Source organism: Nannobrachium achirus (genome assembly GCF_963921795.1).
Source record: "Nannobrachium achirus genome assembly, chromosome: 20".
NCBI classification, from domain to species: Eukaryota; Metazoa; Chordata; class Actinopteri; order Myctophiformes; family Myctophidae; genus Nannobrachium; species Nannobrachium achirus.
In genome coordinates, this window is record NC_137827.1 from 57,748,948 (window position 1) to 57,771,402 (window position 22,455).

At 43.0% G+C, this 22,455-nt stretch overlaps 1 protein-coding gene across 1 annotated transcript in view; it reads right to left on the reverse strand.

Moving 5' to 3' along the window:
• Positions 1–2,660: 2,660 nt before the first annotated feature.
• The window catches only part of LOC308306269 (sodium/potassium/calcium exchanger 4-like), a gene marked incomplete at both ends in the record, with an annotated part of 64,339 nt that continues 44,544 nt past the window's right edge, over positions 2,661–22,455 (reverse strand). The window contains 9 exons of the mRNA XM_080751168.1: positions 2,661–2,810; positions 3,695–3,760; positions 4,364–4,476; positions 6,421–6,535; positions 8,892–8,994; positions 11,138–11,199; positions 11,740–11,906; positions 14,789–14,980; positions 18,499–18,672. Coding sequence (XP_080607294.1) covers positions 2,661–2,810; positions 3,695–3,760; positions 4,364–4,476; positions 6,421–6,535; positions 8,892–8,994; positions 11,138–11,199; positions 11,740–11,906; positions 14,789–14,980; positions 18,499–18,672 — 1,142 coding nt within the window. The remainder of the gene's footprint in view (positions 2,811–3,694; positions 3,761–4,363; positions 4,477–6,420; positions 6,536–8,891; positions 8,995–11,137; positions 11,200–11,739; positions 11,907–14,788; positions 14,981–18,498; positions 18,673–22,455) is intronic.

Here is a 22,455-nt window from a genome sequence, read left to right on the forward strand (position 1 = left end):
TTGTGTGCTTGTAGATCGGCTGTTTTCACTAGTTTAAATCATTTTTAAAATTTAAAATTTTTCGACCCCTCCCTTATTTCCTGGGGGCGGGTCACTTCGGTTTTGGCCCTATTCGCCTATGTATTCCCAATTTCCCATAGTATTTTTTGCTATTATTGATTTGTTTGCTGTTTTGGCTTCTATAGGGACCAAACTATCAGAAAATTACGGGGGTCACATTTTCAGACCCCTCCCTCATTTCCTGGGGGCGGGTCACTTCAGTTTTGGCCCTATTCGGCTATGCATTTCAATTTCCCATAGGATTTGTTTTTTGCTAAAAGTATTGTGTTTGCTGTTTAGGCTTCTATGGGGACCAAACTATCAGAAAATGACAGGGTTCAAATTTTCATACCCCTCCCCCATTTTCTGAGGCGGCGAGGGGGGAGGGGGGGGGGTTCGGTTTTGGCCCTATTCGGCTCTATATTCACATAGATTTTTTTTTCTTCTTTTCTGTTTTTCTGATTTTGCATGCAATTGAAGATGCCAGGGCAGAGCCCCTGTAGGAAGATCTTCCATGTGTCCCATATAGCATGATTTGACGTGACGTAAGACGATTATTCTGTCAAAGTTCTTATTGTTGATGCCATGGGTGTGCTTCAGAACATGAAAAAGACAAAAAGCTGTCAGATCTTCAGGATCCATTCAACAAACGCATCATAACGATGATGGCTGGCTATGTTGAGGGTCGAGTTGTCTTTGATAGGTAATATTAGGTATATGGATCAGTCATTAAAAAATACAACGTCCAGAGATGAAGCTCACTATGTCCATCAAGGAACTCCTGACTGCATGTGTGATCAACCAAGGAGAAGTAGACATGTGTTAGGCCAGGGACTGCTTGAGTATTTCTCAAGGGACAGTTCTTTCATGCTCTCTGTCATATATGATACCTTCATCAAGGGACATGATTTTGAGGAGGTGCACACATCGAAGAGGCTGCTGACACCGACGTCCAATTGCCCTATGCCCTGAGCTTCCACCAATTGAAGAGAATTGGTGGAATTCAGAGAGTGGAGGGTATGTTCCAGTCAGGTGTCTTGCCCTCCCTGCTCCAAAGGCAATACTTGAGCTCATCACATGTGGCTGCAAAGCAGGTTGCAGTCTCTGCAAGTGCTATGGCACTGGACTGGAGACTTTGCCAACAGTATAAAGTCCCATTCCCACTGGGCCAGATTAACAGATAAAGAAATATCTTTCTCCATTCAAGTGGATGGCAAGACACAGATAAAAAATATATGTGACAGATATTTTCTTTTATCTGTATCTTACCATCCACTTGAATGGAGAAAGAGTTTTGTATCTGTTTATCTGGCCCAGTGGGAATGAGCCTTAAGGGAGGACATAGATAACAGATGATGAATAGATCCTGTATTTGACAAGAATAATAACAGGTCAGAAGTATAAATGCTACCCCATCCTCCTCACTTGAACTGTTCCTACCTAAACTATTGAATAGCCTCAGAATATACTGTGAAGTTGTTTATAAAGTACTGTAAAGTACTCCCCCCCCCCCCCCCAGGATATGAGGGAGGGTCTGAAAATTGGAACCCTGTCATTTTGTGATAGTTTGGTCCCTATAGAAGCCAAAACGGCAAATAAATCAATTTTAGCAAAATACTCCTATGGGAATACATAGGCAAATAGGGCCTAAACAACAAAAGAAAAAAATATATTTTAGCAAAACAATCCTATGGGAGATTGGGAAAACATAGCCGAATAGGGCCAAACTGAAGTGACCCGCCCCCAGGAAAAGAGGGAGGGGTCTGAAAATTTGACCCCCATAATTTTCTGATAGTTTGGTCCCTATAGAAGCAAAAACAGCCTAAAAAATAAATTTGGTCAAAAAAATCTTATGGGAAATTGGGAAAACAAGGCCGAATAGGGCCAAAACTGAAGTGACCTGCCCCCCGGAAATGAGGGAGGGGTCTGAAAATGTGACCCCTGTCATTTTCTGATAGTTTGGTCCCTATAGAAGCCAAAACAGCAAAGAAATCTATTTGGGCAAAAAGATCCTATGGGAAATTAGGAAAACAAGGCCAAATAGGGCCAAAACTGAAGTGACCCGCCCCCAGGAAATGAGGGAGGGGTCTGAAAATTTTACCCCTGTAATTTTCTGATAGTTTGGTCCCTATAGAAGCCAAAACAGCATAAAAAACAATTTTGGCCAAAAAATCCTACGGGAATACATAGCATACCAACCGACCCACAAAACTATGGTTTACTGATGAGTCATCACTTTTCCGGGATCAGCTCAGTTGTGTCCCTTTTTAGACAGAAGAACCCTAGTTAGACCCCTCACATGCTACTTAAAGAAGATTTTCTTTAGAGGTCTTTTTTTCCTGTATAGTAAGTGAAGGGACCCAAACTTGAATCCCATGAATTCACATTGATCCACTAAGAATAAAATGGAACATCTTTAACATTTTTTTTGGATGACCCTAAGGATCATAAAAAAACCTTGAACCGTTACTATTGCAATTTATTTTGGGTCAAACCTCAGATTGACTAGCCTATCATGATCGTAAAACATCTGTAAAAAACACAAAAAAACTAAACAAAGGGTAAGCTTATTTATTAAATATATCATATCATACAATTACACATATATACTGTATCAATTCCTATTCCTCGAAGCACGTGGGCAGGTTGATGAAGGTGAACACGTTGAACTCGATGAGCACCGACAGCGTGAGGAAGAAGACATAGAGCAGCAGCACGCACACTCCCAGACGCACGTCTAGACGCCAGCCGTTGGCGTGGATACCCAGCACCTGCGGGAAGGGAGACGCATTTTCTCATTACTTGCGCGCAAGTATACTGCGTTTGCAGGGGCGGCCTTAGTAATCTGGAGGCCCGTTTCAAGAGCTATTGATGAGGCCCCCGCGCCGCCGCACCGAGGCCACAGTAGCCTCGCAACAATCGCACACAGAAGTTGACTTATAGTCAATGACTGGCTGCTATTTATATAATATCACTACATAATGTTATAGCATCTAAATGGTGTTATATTAAAAAGGTTATATGATTATTATAAGGGTTATAAGTGTGTTGCAAGTTGAACAAGGCTTGCTGGCTAGCTCTTGGAAGCCCCCTGGTGGCGTTTCAATTAAAACTGGTGAAACATAGCTCTCCCCTGTGCGTTTGGCTCAGTAGCGTCAGTTCAGAAAAAGCTAAGGTATGGCAACATGACTGGTGTCTTGCACGCGCGCGTACATTCTATTTCTTTTTTTTCTTAGGCCAATTTTGAAAGAAACCAGTGATGCACATCCTTTAATGGATGGTGTCAGGGCGTTCCATATGTTGATGGCAGAGTAGTAGAATGAGATTATTCCCATGTGTGTACCAGATCATGGGCCTTTTGACTATTCTAAATACCTGTACCAATACCATAAAAAAAAAAAAGAAAAACATGTATTTTGACTTTTTCCTGTTTCTCTTTTTATTAATGCCATATTTCAACAAAAAGGAGAATATATATATATATATATATATATATATATATATATATATATATATATATATATATATATATATATATATATTGTACAAGCTATCTACAGTGAGCTTGTTTTGCTAGTGAAAGTTGTTTAAGTGTATCATAAAAGCTGGTTTGTCAGCTGGCACACGCACACACGCACACACACGATAAACTCACAGTGAGTGCCATAGATCCGAGCAGAAGAACAACAGAGTAGACGATACCTCTACTGTTGATTAGAACCTGAGAGAGAGAGAGAGAGAGAGAGAGAGAGAGAGAGAGAGAGAGAGAGTTAAATAAATGCATACCTGTGTATGTGTATACCCATACCCATATAGTCTCTGGGGAGGGGGTTGAGGATGAAGAGACGAAGAGAGGAACAGAGAGAATAGAACAGTGAAGTCATGACGTGACTCGCTCATCCCCCGGTTCACGGAAGTAATTTCTCTATGGAGAATAACATTGAGTCACCTTAAATCGTCTCATAAGCATTGTGGTCCAAAAATAAACCATCGGTTTGCGCGATATTGTCGAGGAGGTGGCTTATGATAGTCAGTCACTCATATTTGATACAGTCTGTTTCTGGTGAAAATGTAACTAATTCCGCGACAGTAACATTAGCGTTTTCTCACCATATTCTTCATATCCATATGAGTCAAACCACTGAGATCATTTGTTTATGTTTGGAACACAGTTCTTATATGACGTGATATAAAAACAGTCTAGGGGAATTCAGAATGGGGGGGGGGGGGGGGAACGTGAACCAGGTAGGATGGGTAATTTAAGTCAGACTTCACTGCTCTATGGAGAGGGGTAAAAAAAAAGATAGAGAAGCATTCCATTGACCTTTGAACCCCAGCGCACTGCCAGGGTCTGAATGCTCCAGGGAATTCCCAAGCCCACCAGGATATCAAACACATTGCTGCCTATGGAGTTGGACACCGCCATGTCCCCCAGGCCTGTAGACACACACAGAGAAGATATCCTACACAGCGCTGAGCACACTTGACAGACTATACAGTAGTTCGTGTTTGAGCTAGCTAGCTTAACTCTTTTATCGCTTCGAACGTTAACGCTCGTCCCAATTCTGATGGCGGCACATTGCCAATATGAACGGCCGTTCTTTTACCTTGTTTGATGACTGTAAGCTCATGAGAGGTCGCGCGGGTGTGTACAGTAAAAAAACAACTTCCGTAATGCTGCTTTCAAATCTCCACCACACGTAAACATCAATGAGTGTCCAATTCACTTCCTGGCTGTTCTCTGTGGACCTGATCTAGATTATGCATTTCTATGCTCTGAACAACGGAAAGAGGGGAGGGCCATTTCACATCCATTCATTGCATAAGGCTTCCCCCTGCCGTCAGTTTGGCTACAGTACATGTTTGTATATGTGTTCATTGAAAACGATTATTTTTGGAAATCATCCATAGATAATTTTCTATAACACCACAAAGGTAGGCTACTTTTTGCTGGCACCAGCACAAATAAATAAATAATACATCTGGCAGTAGAACTGTTAATGGTTCTACTTTAATTAAAGGAGCTATAGTCAACTTTTTCTTGAAAAACTGATGCTAAAATAAAAATTATGTTTCTAAAATATTTTATAAAAAAATAAGCTTCATTTATGTGTTTCTATTCAAAAATGACCACAAAAAGCGTAAAATAATGATAAAATACAAATTTAGGCCATTGTCAGACCGACACTTTGTTTACATTCTAGTCTATAGACTAGGATGTAAACAAAGTGTCGGCCCTACAATGAAAAAGTTGACTATAGCTCCTTTAACACATTAAGTGCTTCTCCCGATGAGCATTTTATGCTTTTTTTCAAATAGCGCTCCAATGATGGAGTTCTGCTGAGAATTGCTGTCTTACGTAACAACATCCTTGAAAAAAAAAGTGACCTAAAAATAAAAATAAGTTCATTTACATCCAGGCTTTTCAAAATAAGAGCCACCACCTATGGGAGAATGTCCCGGCACTCCATGGCTCTTCATCCCTTCAAAATAAAAGGCACCTTGCGTACTTAGTTAGCTTCCCCTGTGCGACAATGGAATCCGTAGGATATGGGGGTGAATAAATTAGAAGCCGTGGCTTGTGATTGGCTGAACTGTAGGTCGGGGGCGCTCCACTGTGTTCACTTGGACCGCGTGGAGGTGCTGAAAGACGGGGGGATGAAGATTTACTATTCTGTCCCCCGGTGTATGTACACGGACAGCGCTGAGTTGGCTCATGCAACCTTTGCAACCCTCGACACGGCGACTCGCTCGCTACAGCTCGCTGGGGTGGTGTCTCACGTGGGTCAAGGTCGACTGAGATGGCGTGCCTCCGTCGTCATCACCGAAAACAAGCGCTCCTTTCCCTTGCATCTCCTATGGATTCCATAATAGCATACTGTGTGAGGATGTGTATAATGTACAGCATGGGTCTTCAACAGGGGGTCCGGGACCCCTATCGGGTCCCCAGAGTTACTACAGGCGGTCCTCCAAATCTTTGTGTGATAGAAACTTTTTTCTCCCGTTTTATATTAACCACTTGAATCCTAGCGTCCGTATTCTGACAACTTTAGCCAAAAATAGCAGATCTACAAGCTCTTGCGCCTCGCACTGCTCATACACACTTGTAGATCGGCTATTCTCGGCAAAGAGCTTTGGTGTAGAGGGGAAAAAGAGCAGACTAAGTACAGAGTAAAAGGTCAAGTTTATTAAGTATTGACAGTTCAAATGGTTAAATATCTGAAAACACAAATTGACATGAATCCAATTGTGCTGTCAAACAATGAAAGTATATGGAATCTCTGAAAAGGTTGTGGGGGTCCCTGCTTCATCTCTCTCTCAGCTAAGGGGTCCTTGGAATGAAAATGTTGAAGACCCCTGATTATTGTACATGTGTTTTACCTTGTCTGGCCACCAGGAGGCTGGAAATGCAGTCGGGCACACTGGTTCCAGCTGCCAGGAAGGTTATTCCCATTATTACGTCTGGAATGCCCAGCGTATAGCCTATTATGGTCACCTAACACACACACACACACACACACACACACACACACACACACACACACACACACACACACACACACACACACACACACACACACACACACACACACACATGAATGCCTAGCTTATAGCCTATTATGGTCACCTAACACGGTGGTTCTCAACCTGTGGGTCGGGACCCCCAGGGGGGTCCCCAAATTATTTTGGTGGGTCCCCAGATGATTAACTTAATGTGCAACATTGTTTTCCCTCTCAACAGTTAACAAACCAACATGAAGTTTAAGTATATAAGAGATTTCTAAAGTGACATTTCTAAGGACCATTTAAACCCTCTAAAATGACAAATTAAACATTGGCCAAATTGTCAAATATTAGAGGCAGAAATTGTGAAAATGGCCGATCTACATGCTCACAACGCCTCGCATTTTGTAGAACCATGTTATACAAAATGTAATGCCTCAACTCTTAGTACTCCTCAGGGTGGGGGGGACCCCAGTTAAAATATGATTATTTTGGGGGTCGCGGCCTGAAAAGGTTGAGAACCACTGTCCTAACACGCACGCACGCACACACACACACACACGCACACACACACACACACACACACACACACACACACACACACACACACACACACACAGCGGCGGCCTTAACTATGTTTCACCCGTTTCAATTGAAACGGGCCCCGGTGGCCAGGGGGCCTCCGACTGCCGGTCATTCTTAGTCTAAATGACGGTCCATCGGAAGCCCCCCCACGTATTTCCCAGTCAATAATGCGGACAGGAACAATAAATTCACATTTTCTTTACATGTGTAATCTTTCTTCTTAGCCATTGTTAATGATAATCCACTGTTAATTTATGTTGCAGCATAGGATATTGTTTTGTTTATCATTAAAACAAGTGTTTAAGGACTTCCTGACAAGTCACATGACGCAGCAAGGCAGCCAATAGCAACCGGAGGAGAAAAAAAGTGCAGGGGGTGATTGACAGATGTAACAGCCAATCGCTGCGTCCATTTGGGTATCATGGAACCGCCGCTCTACGGCCAGAGAACCAAAGACCCGGGGAAGACAGTAACGGAACCGCCCCACCTCGACCTCACTGCTCGTAAATGTCCCCGGTACCCGGCTCGGACCGGGTCGGATCCCGGGTAATTTTGGATCTCGGACCTGCCCGAAGATCTCTAACACACACACACACACACACACACACACACACACACACACACACCGCGCGCGCGCGCACACGCACACACACATGCACACACTGCCTCAGCCTGTTGGACTAAAAGGCTAATAACTCCTTAGGAATATCCCTTTGATCTAGTGAGTAAGATATTGGACTGTCACGCGGAAGACCTGGGTACGAATCCCGGGTGTTACACACACACACACACACACACACACACACACACACACACACACACACACACACACACACACACACACACACACACACACACACACACACACACACACACACACACACACACACACACACACACACACACACACAGGGGTGTTGCACCAAACTCTGAGCCCTGGGTACAAGGATTCACTGCGTTATGTTGTGCTTTTACTATTGAAAGTCTTTGAAGGTGTTTTGAAAAACCTATGTTTCTATGTCAGTGGTGCTCAAACTTTTTCATGTGAAGGACCCCCAAAATTATATGTATTTGGCCACGGACCCCCATCTCAAAATATTTAGTTCCAGGGACCCCCCAGAAGCAATATTTGAGTTCCAAATGTTTGTTGAAAAAATACATACCGGTATTCAAAGATTTGCACACATTTTCACAACGTTTCAAAATTAGCAGATCTGCAAGCTTGCAGTGTGAGCTTGTATATCTGCTATTTGTCAATAGCTAAAGTATAAAATAATTAAGGCCCCTCCACCGTGGGCCCTATTAACGCTTTCAGTGCCAGCTTTCACCACTAGAGGGTGCCCAATGGCCATAGAAAACACCACAGAGATACGCTGGTATATGCACAAGCCGTGCGCAGCCATGATGCGCCTGAACACTTTCCTTTGTGCATGTACAGGAACAGGATGAAGTTAGCTTGAAGTTAGCTATTGGCTACCAAGCATTTTAGAAGCCCTATTTTCAGCGATTTAGCCATGATTAAACCTTGCACACCTCATGGATATGCATGGAACAGAGAAAATGAGCTCTAAAGATCCTGGATTGCATTGGAGTGGATGGTAAATATCGGCGGCGCGGCGCTCTCGCGGGCCGTGTAAACAGATGACGGACTAGTTCGGGATAGGCACCCAGGACGTTAATACGGTCCAAATTATCCCGAACTAGTTCGGGATAGGCACTGTATGAGTTAACTCAGTTCCCCCCCCCCTTGTGAGTAGACTTACCATCCAAACCATGACGTATGAGAAGACCCCTATCCAGAGGGTGGAGCCTAGGAAGGTAAGCAGGTAGTACTTCTCCCACTGTGATTGGCTGCAGTCCGGGACGCTGACGTAGAGGAGGAAGAGGATTGGCCAACAGATCACCCACTTTAATTTGTCCCAAGTACTTCCTGCACAGGACAAAACATGATAAAGACCATTCAGGCCTTAAAAAAAAGCAGTAAAATAAAACTCAAAGGTAACCAGTGAAGAAAACAAAAATAAGCAAACAAAAATAAGTTGTACCCTTATGTACCTGTACAAAAGACAATAAAGTACTGTACTACCTTGAACCTTGAAGGGCAGTAAGGACTGGTGTAATGTGCTCACTTCTTTTTGTGTGTGTAAAAATCCTGGCAGCTGCATTTTTGTATCAGTTGCAGAACTTGAATATGTTTTGTTTGCTGATACCCGAATAAAGTGCATTGCAATAATCAAGTCTGGGAAGATAAAAGCATAAAGGGCTGATAATGTAGCAATGGTTGTTGTGGGGTCCCCCAGGGGTCCTTGTTAACTGTTAAATGTTACTGTCAACGCTTTACTCTCCTCGAAATTAAACCAAAACTAAATCACTTGAAACAATTATGTGAGAGATAATGTATGAGGATCAAGAGCAACGTTCCTGAGATGCTAATGTGATGCTAATGTGATGCTAATGTGAAGCAGGCAGAAATGAAGCATTAACAGTGTTTAACACGGTAAAACCAGGAATGCAGCTTGGCTGCTTTTCAAAGTGTTTGAAAAATCACGCCCGTGTGAACTGAGCGGTGGAGGCCTGCGCACCTTGAGGTCACCAGCTACCCACCCATGGACATAGCGAAACAGAAGAGCGCTCCACCGCTCAAAAATGTGTACATCAGCGAGACAATTTGTTGAAAAATATTTGAATAATATCGATCATATATCGATCAATATCCAGCCATATATACCGGTGGTTCTCAACCTGTGGGTCAGGTGACTTTTTAGTACCTCTAAAATGTTAGATAGACGATCATGCTCACAACGCCTCGCAACACGAGGCATTGTGAGCATGTAGATCTGCTATTTTCACAATAGAACCGTGTTATACAAAATGTAATGCCTCAACTCTTAGTGCTGGTCAGGGTCAGTTAAAATATAATTATTTTGGGGGTCCCGGCCTGAAAAGGTTGAGAACCACTGATATATAAATCAATATGGGGGTGGGGGTCCTTAAAATGGGTTAAACCCTGGTTGTAAGGGAACATGAATGCATCACTGCACGGTAGAGAGAGCAGAGCTACAGTACGTTACCATGTAGAGATGTGTTGTCTGTCAACACTCCGCTATCTGCCTCGCTCAGTGTGGTCATGGCCATGCTGTTATAGTCCGCTGTCAACCGCTGTACACACACACACACACACACACACACACACACACACACACACACACACACACACACACACACACACACACACACACACACACACACACACACACACACACACCAAATCATACAGTGTGTGTGCTATATATATATATATATATATATATACACATATACACATGAATATATGCCAGGTGCTGTCACCTCAGAAAACAACAGGGAGTGTGGATCAAATAGAATCCATTTTCGGTTACTGCATATCGACCACTTCTTGCTTCAAATGTTTTCAAAAACATTCTTAAGTGCGTTTGTTTACATGGCAGCCATGTTGGATATGGCATAAAATCAAGCAGCGATTCTTTGTCTTCGATTATTGTTATTGTATTGAGCTCATCTGTCATTATGAAATAACGCACCGTAATATATATATATATATATATATATATATAAATATATGCTATACACTACTAAGTTTGGACACAGCTTCTCACTCAATGTGTGTGAGAAGCTGTGTCCAAACCTTTGACTGATATTATATATACACATCATTAGGGATGGGTACCGAAATTCGGTACCAGGACAGAACCGATAAGGACATGACGGTTCCTGGGTACCCAAAAAGAATATTTACTTTCGGTACTGCTTATCGGTTCCTAGACGCACCATAAAAAAAAAAAAGATGTGCTATCCGTTAAAAAAAAGGCTTCATGATTACATTACATATTATATATCTTTTGACTATCTGTCAGGACCTGTCCCCGGTTCCCGAGGTTAAACTAATGTGAGTTACGTGACAACTTGTATTCCTCCAAACACCCACAGACACACAAGCACACACACAATCAGCGGACAATTGCGTTCCCACTCAGTCAACAGCAGCAGCAATGCTAGCAACATTAGCAGCCCGGCCACCAGTACAGCTGAGCCCTGCACAGCCACAGAGAGACGTGAGATGGAGACGAAACATTTATGACAGCGTGGCATTCATCTAAAAGACTGTACGCATTCACAAGCACTGTGAATGCGGACCCCCGTGCGACACTGCGACTGCGTCTCTTGCTCACTCGCGTTCTTTTGTCAGATCTAAGCTGGCAAATCTAATACTTCCGGTGGCCGATCTCTTCAGAATAAGACATGTTGCGCTAGCAGCAATAAGACTTCCAGATTTCTCAATGCAATAAGACTTCCAGATGGTGGTCGACTTCTTAATCTCTTCAGAATAAGAGTATCCCTGAAGACATTGAAATATGATTTCATTTGCATGATTCATTAAAACTGTAAATTAAACATTAAAATTAAATAAAACATTGAAATTAAATTAAAAAAAATATGTTTTTGTGTAAAAACCAAACCATTTTGGAACAAAATAGGAACCGTTAGGAACCGGAAACCGATAAGCACAACCGGAACCGGAACCGGACTCGTAAAAATCCAAACGATACCCATCCCTACACATCATACACGCACCTGGTGTATGATTAAGCGGCTGGCCATGCACAGGCGTGTCTTTGGACTGAAGTGATTGGTTATCATCAGCCTTAACCCCGCCTCTGGGAAGCTGTACCGGAGGGGGCCACTGTCAATCATCTGGTCTGCAGACAAACTTGAACCAGTGTAGGGTTGGCTGGCCGTCCCTAAACGCACGCACGCACACACACATGAGCACACACAAACACACACACACACACACACACACACACACACACACACACACACACACACACACACACACACACACACACACACACACACACACACACACACACACACACAGTGACAATACATGTATTAGGGCATTCACAGAATATTATCAAATCAAATCACTATTCGAGTACTGTACATCAAAGTCGAATATTTGCCAATATTAATTTTAATATTCTTTTGTTGTTTTTTCTAAGCCGTGACAACATTTCTACAGCAGACATGCAGCTGTAAGCTCTGGTGTTAGTATTTCTCCTAATCCATTCATGGTTGATTGTTGTCAAATCATGCCTATGTGACAATGTTCCGTCATATACACGGCCGGGCCGTCACAGTCACTTAGTGTAGGAGGGGAGGGGCGCTCCAGAGCACAGCAGCACTCCAGATAAAAAGATTTAAAAAAGCAAGCTAATGAGTATTGGCTCATTGCTGACAAATGTGTGTAATACTTTAAGATATACTCGTTCCTCTTCCCGAGTATATTCAGTTTAGAGGACACTCTTCTCTTTACAGTTGCTCTTGCGGACCACGCATCACCGCAACTTGATGTCATGCTTCATATTCAACTTTATCTTATGCTTATCCATGTAGCATGTAATCATAATGCACCTAGTCTGTTGTATTGGTCGAGTCACACCGGCCTTCATTAACATTGGAATGAGCTGGCGCCTCACAGCTAGAAGGTCCTGGGTTCGATTCCTGCCGGGGGACAACCACACCCTAGGTGGTGTTGGCAAAAGACAAGTACATATGGATACGGGTGCATCTCTCCATTCCGACATGTCTCCTTTCCGACAGATACTAACCCTATCTCTTACCCAACCCTAACCTTAACCTCTATGGACGTGTTGCCACTCCGACAATAAGAAGTCACTGTCGGAGTGGCGACATGTCGGAAAGGAGAGAGCCCCCCTATGGGTACATATCAAAAATGGTCTGCTAAGTAGAGTAGGTGTTAAGCGACATGCGTGTGAAGTCATTAACATAATGTACATCCCATCAAACAATCACCAATAAGCCTACAACACTGCTTGTAATGAACGAAGGATGCTCCTGCGTCTTTCTTGAGTACATCCACGTATGTTAGTGCAGGATGTCCTCGTGACCGGTGTCCATGTGTTGGTTCCCACAGCACCAGTTTGCTGGCTGGCAGCTCCTGGTGTCTTTGGCAGTGTCCTGCAAGTCTCATTCTCCTGGCTGCTATTTTATCGCTCACCCTTAATATTCCAGCATACAGATTTGTGTTGGTAACATGTGTACTCTTGCCGTTGTTGAGCACTACATGTAACATTCTGGTGTAGCCCCCGTCTAGAGACTTCTGCAGAGTTGGCTTCAGGGTCCAGCATTCACTGACATATAGGAGAACAGACTCTACCCTCGCATAGAAGAAGCTGAGTTTGGTTTGTCAGGGGAGGTTCGTGGCCATTGGTGTAATATGACAGAATGGTTCAAAAGAAATCTTAAAAAGTAAAACAAGTGAAATGAAGAAGGACATTCTCCTGGTAATTGCTCGGGGATTCACCTTTTTAAATCTTTACAGGAGACAAAAAACAACTGCCCTCTATGCCCAAAAAGGGACTGCTTTTTGAATTCCCACCTGGAAGGGTGCCATAAGACCAAGAACTCAAAAGAGCGGAACCTGTTGTGCAACTGGGCCCATGGAAGGTAAAGTTAACTCTTGTGTGGTGTGTCTTTCATATTTTTTGAGTCAGTCATGTCAATGTTCTATGGGTAACTATGGGGGTTGTCGGACAATATCTTCAATGCTTATGTAAATTCCAATAGTGGAACTCCAACCCTGTGCAACCAGTAACTTGCACAAAAATGCACATGTGTTTCCCCTGGAACCTAGTATAACAATAAACTTCTAGATTCTCTAGAAGGGTAGAATCTCTAGAAAAGCAGAGGGGGTAAGAATGTGTTCTAACCTTGCCTCTATTATGATCTTTATAGGACTATAGGACCAAAGAATGTAGCGTGACAGTGTAGTGCCAAGTTAAACTATATGACCATATAGAATGCAGAGAGACAGTGTGGCTCAGTAAACTAAAGGTTGCTCTAATGGTTGATTAACTCGTCTTCACTGCAGGTGCAATGCTGCTATCCCATGCCTCATAGAGGGATGTGGGTGGAATAATACACACATAGATAACCACCTCATTAGGCATCACAAATATGTGCCAAAGGTAATAATATATATATATATATATATATATATATATATATATATATATATATATATATATATATAATGCATTTCTGGTGCCATGTACTTAATAGGTTTTACATTTATTTTCAACAGAGCGAGCATCTTGCCAAAGAGGTTTTTCGGGCAAAAAGGTTCAGACTACTGGGGATGCTCTCTGAATTAAGAGCCACTGGTGTGCCCATGGTGAGCACACTGGATATCGATGGTAAGTACAATGAATGTTTAAAATTCAAGAAATTACAACTAGAATACTAATGTCCTTTTAAGTCCAGGAAGACCACCAAGGAGATTCTCGAGGCTACCACAGAGCCCAAGCCTGAAAAGGAGGATCGTGGCCGTTCCTCCTGTCAGCAAGAGAGGGGGCTCTCTTCCTCCACCAGGGGGAAATCCTACTCCTCCTCCAGGGCTCCCTCCCCCACTGCGGGCAGCAAACCCCGCAGCAAGGTGACAGTGGTTACCCGCGATGACAGCCGCTCCGCGCCCAAGCACCCGGCCCTGCAGACGGCCCTAACCGCCACCTTGACCTCCAGCAAAGGGTCACAACACTTGAATGGTACTTAAAGGTCACTCTAGCAGACCCAAGGATACAGGCCATCCTCAACCCACCTGTGGGGACAAAGGGCCAGGGGCTCGACCGTGAAGAGGACCCACAGCCGGGGCCATCAGGCTTGGCAAGGCCAGAGCCTGAAGAGACCCCAGAGCCTGGGCTGCCATCTGGCCCTGACCCCTGTCTGGACTCACCCCAGAAGCAAATGGCTTGCCGCAAGCGCCTCTTCACGGGGGCCAATCGTTCCAGCCCTGGCATGTATAGTAAGGACAGAGTTATCTTAACGTGTTACTTTTTGATGGAGAAAAGCAGTTAAAATGTGTTTAACACTTACATTATGTTTCTGTCTACAGTTAAACTCATAAGTGACTTCAAAAGGTACTTGGAGTCCTTAAAGGGGAAGACCACCCATTTTCAATATTGAACTATGTCATTAATATACCTTAGAGGAGTTGTGTGGAAATAGAAAAAAAGTTCCCCCCCTTCTGTGTTGCTTAGAACTGGAGGATTGATTTTGGGGTTTGTATTGTAAAGTACAACTTGATGACATCACACATTGTACTTTACAATACAAACCCCAAAATCAATCTTCCAGTTCTAGGCAACACAGAAGAGGGGGAACTTTTTTTCTATTTCCACACAACTCCTCTAAGGTATATTAATGATATATTTCAATATTGAAAATGGGTGGTCTTCCCCCTTTAAAGTGTGGGAACCCAAAGGGCATTGAAAATGCCGGTCTGGACGCAAAATATGCAGAGGAATTCTGCATTGCCATGGGCTGCGAAGGCCAAAGCGATATGTCCCTCCTTAGAGTTGGTCCTGCATTGAGTGAGTAGGTAGTGTTCACAAAGATATCAGCAAAAACTAAATCCTGAGATTGTACCCTAACTTATGTGTCAGCTCACTTCACAAAAAATATGCACCGCCAACAGTGAAGACACTATTATTGGCTTTCTTCAAAATTCATTGAGCACCTTAAATCGACAGCCAACGGCAAGAGTACTCAAGTCTCAAAGGCATCACTGGATGGGCTCACCTATGCACTAAAAGCTTACAGGGGAAAGATGAAGAGACTTTTGAAAGAGCACTGCTACAAGGTGCTCCAAGACAAATTTCCACTCCCTAGGGCCTAATATCATAGAAAATACGGTGTATTTTAAGTGCGAAAGACTAGCGAAAGACTAGCTCATACAGTTGTATTTAAATATATTTCTATACAGAAAAAGAAATCGATCCTGGCCTCCAACATAAATTTCAAGCGTACGCCTTACATCAAATCCCCAAATTGTTGGGTAAGTAAAAAAAATATTTGAACAAGGAAGAGGTGATAGAAATAACCGGCAAGACGGCGAGACTTCATTCTTCTTCTCTGAGTGCTATTGGGAATGTAAACAGTCGCCATTTCCCAACAAGAAAAACACGTTGGGTAAAACATTGGATTACTGCGTCACTTTTACCGTTTTAGCTGTGGAGAGGGCTCGCGATGAGTCCTGTGATCTTTGAACAGGGGCGACAATAACAGAAATCCACCACAGCAGGTATGTACACTCATGGTAAAAGGCAGATTAAAGAGTCACTCAAACTGCACTACAACTCGAAGGTCTACAAGGACGTCCAGGCTCTTGTGGCCGGATATCTTATACAGGAGACTGGCCAACGTTGCTGTGTACTGCAAAATATGACAATCAAAGAGCTCCAGAACCCATAAGTGGTGAGGGAGAGAGAGCAGTTTATCATCCTGGTGAGTCAAATTTTAAAGCACGATCGTGTTAACAACATAGTTTTCCCATTGCTATTTCCCCTCTTAGTTATGTTTTTCTGCACTGTTACTGTATGTCTCCAAGCACAAAACAGGTGCCACCGGGCCAGCTCCAGTCCCAGTCAACAGTCAGGAGAGAGGATGGATGCAGCAGCTGGTGCAATTGGCACAAGCCAACATCCAAGTGCCTTTTGAAATAGTTTTCCCAAATAATGTTGGCAAACAGTGGAAGAAAATGGCTGAAATTGTGCTAAGGAATTGAAAGGCAGCTGGGCTACCGGGGGTTGTCTCACCAAACCTTTTCAGGAGTGCCCTGAGTACAAAGGTGAATCTTTCAAATCAAGTACCTTTCAAACACAACCCATTGAGGTATACTATATACCTTCACTTACATCTATTCTCTTCCAAACACAGGCAGGCAGGTACCTCAGCAAGACGGAAAGGAAAAAATCAAACCTCGGTTCGAAGTGAAGCGGTGAACTTTTATTCTATGTGTTCTAGAGTTATGAACTCTGTGATCTATACATTCTTTATATTCTGAATGAATTAATGATTTTATCTGGAGGGCCGAATTGTCATGTGAAGCTTGACCAATCCTCAAAGTATCCAATCATCAGACCGGGACGGACACTACACACATACGTACGGACGGACGGACGGACGTACGGACGGACGGGACAGACGGACGGACGGACGGACGGACGGACGGACGGGACAGGACAGGACAGATAAAACCTGTTCATTCTGAACTGAAATGGCCATTTATGGACATGGGACACACATTTTGCTTTTTGAAAAAGCCTATTCATTCTGGACTGATATTCTGGACGTACGGGACAGAAAAAACCTGTTCATTCTAGACTGGAGTGACCATATATGGACATGAGGTGACATACATTGTGTTTTTGAAAAAACCTGTTCATTCTGGACTGAGATGACCATATATGGACATTAAACACACATTTTGTTTTTGAAAAAACCTGTTCATTCTGGACTGAAATGACCATATATGGGCATGGGACACACAAAGCCACTCATTGGAAGCGGTTTTCACCGCTTCAAAGAGTTGTCAGGGCCCTGAAACATTCAGTGAAGGTTAGCGACACGTTTTACGTCAGCATCCCCAGTGCAAAAGAGACCTGGAAGGCTCATCAGCTGATGAACAAGGCCAAAAACAAGGCTCGGAACTGCGGCAGAAAGGGGGAGGAGCAGCCCATAGATGATTCAAGCAGCATGCCTTATGACAACAGACCAGGTGAGTACAATACAGAGTTCTTATAACTGTTCAAAAAAATCAAGTCATCATCATCCCACATGACCATGATTAGACTAATGATATTTTTTTGCCAGACCCATGAAATGGGTAGGCCTACATAAGCAAATGTCTGTCGGTCCGGGTTTTCTATATAAAGGGTATATATGATGATGACATGATGATGACATGCCTACAAAAGGCATGATGTCATAAATGATGATGACAGACAGGGGGTCTGGCACAACCAGGTTGACCTGGTCTAGTTTATCATGTAATTGTAGACTTCAGCTCAGCCAGTTAAACAGAGGACGGCGATGAGAGCGAGGAGGAGGAAGAGGGTCCCAAGAAGAAGAAAAATCACACCCAATGTGAAGTGAGCGGTGGTCGTGCTTGCATAACGTCTTCAATTGGTAATTGGTGATGTAATACAGGCTACACACACATTGATATGGAAAAACGCTGAGGAAAAAGACTAGGATATAGGTCTAGGATGTAATTGGTGATGTAATATGGCTACACACACACACACATATTGCTATGGCAAAACGCTGAGGAAAACACATTGCTATGGCAAAACGCTGAGGGAAAGTGGCTACAGATAGGTCTAGGATGTAATTGGTGATGTAATATGGCTACACACACACACATATTGCTATGGCAAAACGCTGAGGAAAGGTGGCTACAGACACACGTACAGCCACTCTATGGAGCGGTTTACCACCGCTCAAAAAGCGATACAACTCTAGACCCACATCCCAACCCAAGGAGGAGGTTGGGGATTGGAAGAACTCTGATGATGACGATCAGGAAGAAGAACCCGATTATGAGGAGGGAGACACGATTTGGACCGAGGGAGAGGAGAGCAAGGAGGATGAGGCTGGGGATTGGCAGGGCAATGATAAGGAAGATGATGAAGAGGAGGGTACCTGCCCAACACCCCAAACTTCCACACTTCACACACCTACACCTACCACACCACAAACACCCACACCCCAAACTCCCCAAACTCCCACATCTCAGCCAACACCCGAAAGCTTGGCTGAATGGAAGTCACCAACACCTCCATGTTTCTATCAAGAGTATGAGGCCGTAACCCCCAAAGCCAAAGCTGAAACCCCTACTTTAGCAGAAACCCCTGAAGTAAAAATCTTGTCACCCCAACCCCCCATTAGAGTTAATGATAGCAATCCGTATTTCTTCATGAGCCCACAAACTATGAAAAATTTGAAAAGGTTGAGGCCAAGAGGGATAGATCCAAAGGTGAAGTTAACCCCCCAAAAATCGTGTCGCAAAGCCAACCCTACCCCTTTAACCCCCTACCCTTGTAACCCCTACCCCTGGAACCTCTACCCCTGTAACCCCTACCCCTGGAACTAAGGTGAACCCTTGGTGCAGGTTAACACTTTTTTTCTGTTTACCACACAGAGACTTCAGAGAGCTCAAACATAACAAATGTTTTTTACAACATAAACCCAGCCGAGCTGGGAACATTGCCTGCCATGCAGGATTTAGTTATTTTTTCATGCAGCTCGCTCAGCATGCAGCTTGCTCCATGTCTCCAGTCTGTGTGTTTGTTAAGGGTGACACCCGGCCCCAACACTCTACTAAATAGAGACAAACCTCATTAGTGAAAATACAAACACCTGCCATTCAATAAACCCTGGCACTGAACCACACCCATCTCCACCAACAGCAGAGCCCCAATCACACCCCACTACCACAGTTCCTGTTTATGTTGTTTAAAAAAACAAGTAAATGTATTTTCTTTGATTATGAACTCATTGTCATTGTATTCATTAATGTAGACTGAATGCATGAATGTATGTTCTAGGGTTAGGGTTATCTTTTGTCATCTTATCAATGAGTCAATGGACTTTAGCTCAAGTTAAGTCCATATTGTAAACATTCAAGTTTACAAGACTAGCCTTGCAGAGCAGTGGGATAGAATTAGCCGGGGATCCAGTCCCTCAAAATGGGAGGGGACCTGTGATGTTCTGCCGCACTTTTTATTTCTGTTTTATCTATTAGTTTGGTCATTAAGGTCCACAGAATGAGAGGCCTGCTCTGCTGGAAACATCGCGAAAAAAAGTTATGGCCATTTGTATATTCACTGTCCCATTGACTCCACTACACAGGAGAGGAAATATATTATAAACAAGAAAAAATCTGCTTTAAAGGGATATTCCACTTTCAAAAAACTTTTTGTCATTGTATGGTCTAATCAGGCTTGTTTGAAAACCCTGAACAGTTTTTAATTTTCTTAATTCAGTATATAGATATTTGATGTAAATGTTATCTGGCCCTCCAGGCCCAGCTAGGGCCTCTCCCCACACACACTCATTGTAACTTCAAACTCCATTTTAACCATGATAGATTCATTAGAAACACCCATAATCTTTTCTGGTGACTCATAATACCCTCCTAATACGTGAGCAGTCCGTGTTCTTTCCATAACCTTTTTCATGTATTTTTAATATATTTTTATTGTATTTAATTGTTTCCATTTTCCCAAAGAATTATTAAAAATACATGAAAAACGTTATGGAAAAAACACGGCCTGCTCACGTATTAGGAGGGTAGTATGAGTCACTAGAAAAAAAAATATGGGTGTTTTTAATCATTTAATGAATCTATCATGGTTAAAATGGAGTTTGAAGTTTACAATTAGTGTGTGTGGGGAGAGGCCCTGGGCCTGGAGGGCCAGATAACATTTACATCAAATATCTATATACTGAATGAAGAAAATTAAAAACTATTCAGGGTGTTCATACAAGCCTGATTAGACCATACAATGACAAAAAGTTTTTTTGAAAGTGGAATATCCCTTTAAGTAGCATGTGAGGGGTCAAAATGGAGGGTTTTCATGATTCTGAATCCATTGCAAGTATTTGTTTTGCACAAAAAACATTCCTTGGGCTAGAAAACAAACCAACAAAAGTGTGAAAAGTGATGACTCATCACTGTGATGACTGTGAAAAGTGATGACTCATCACTTTTCACACTTTTGTTGGTTCGTTTTCTAGCCCAAGGAAGGTTTTTTGTGCGAAACAAATGCTTGCAATGGATTCAGAATCATGAAAACTCTCCATTTCGACCCCTCACATGCTGCTTAAAGCAGCATTTTTCTTTTTTATAAATTTCCTGTGTAGTGGAGTCTATGGGACAGTGAATATACAAATGGCCATAACTTTTTTTCGCGATGTTTCCGGCAGAGCAGGCCTCTCATTCTGTGGACCTTAATGACCAAACTAATAGATAAAACAGAAATAAAAAGTGCGGCAGAACATCACGGGTTCAACCCTATTCCTTGAGCTTTTGGGCATGTGGATCCCCGACTAAATACTGTTTCTCCAACTAGAAGTATAGACAAAGTTAGACTTATTTTAGTTTATATAATTTTATTTTAAACATTTTACTTTTACTTTTGGTACTTTAAGTATAGTTTGATGCCAATACTTCTTTACTTATACTCAGGTAACCTTTTAAAATATTTGAGTACTTTTTCCATGAATGGTCCCGTTATAGTCATTCATTTTAGACAACAATAACATAAAGTCATATAGTCACCATGTTTTATTTTTTTGGATATTGGATAATTGTGGATATTGTTTATTGCGAGCGCAAAGGAGCAGGAGAAGTAGAACATGGATTTTTTTCCAGCACATCGCACTGTGAAAAAATAAAATAAAAACATTTCCAGGGAAATTCACACGCCGGAAGTCCCATCTTTCTAAACACTCTCTGAGGGCTCTATTATGATCCAGGTCTTATGCCTTATGCCTTAACTTCTTTGCCTTTTTTTTACTATATATACAATTTTCTTTTTAATATTTCAAATAGCTGATCTGCAATCTCACAACGTGCAGATGTAGATCAGCATTTGAAGTATTTAAAAATGTTTTTCAAAATAGTAAAAAAAAGGCAAAGAAGTTAAGGCATAAGGCATAAGACCTGGATCATAATAGAGCCCAGCTGCCTCATATCGCGGCCAGGCTTTTCTGTTCGCAGACAAGTAAGCTTGGCTACGCAAGGCTGATATCCTGGGATCCTCAGGAAAAACCCTGCTGGTCATTCCAAGCTAAGGCCACGGCTTAGTCAACAAAAATGTCTAGATCAGCTCCATCAAGCATGCCAGGCCAGTAGGTGGCGCAGTTGCGTTAAGCGATTTGTAATACCATAGAAGAACAAGCATGCATGCAGGCTTGGTTGTGCCAAGCACAGACATAAAAAGGTAGACGCCTCTTCCGGCTCTCTGGTACCTGTCTCGCATTGATAGGCATTTTTGATTGACAGGCTTGGAATTCTTCCGTGCGCGTAACAGACACGGAAGGTCGGTAGGCAAATCAGAGGCAGGTGGGGGCGGGTCTTTTCGTACGCAGCTCTTAAAAACAGCTGCAGGGGTCTCCATATATGGGTAACTGGTCCGACACTTCCGCTTTTCTGCCTATCAAGTTGGACGGGTTCAATCAACTGCAGAGGTGGACGAGGTATCTAGCTTTTTATATCTGTGGTGCCAAGCCCCCAGAACCCAGGGCTAGAGTTGAAGCAAAAGGACATGGTGGCCAAAGCTGGAACTGCAGGCGGGGTGAAAAATGCACGAGCAAAAGAGTGTGCTGCTGGGGTCTGCCAAGGGGTTCAATGGACGTCGTTCGACGTCCGTGACGTAATTACATCTGGACGTAACACATTTTGGCACATCCAGATGTGCC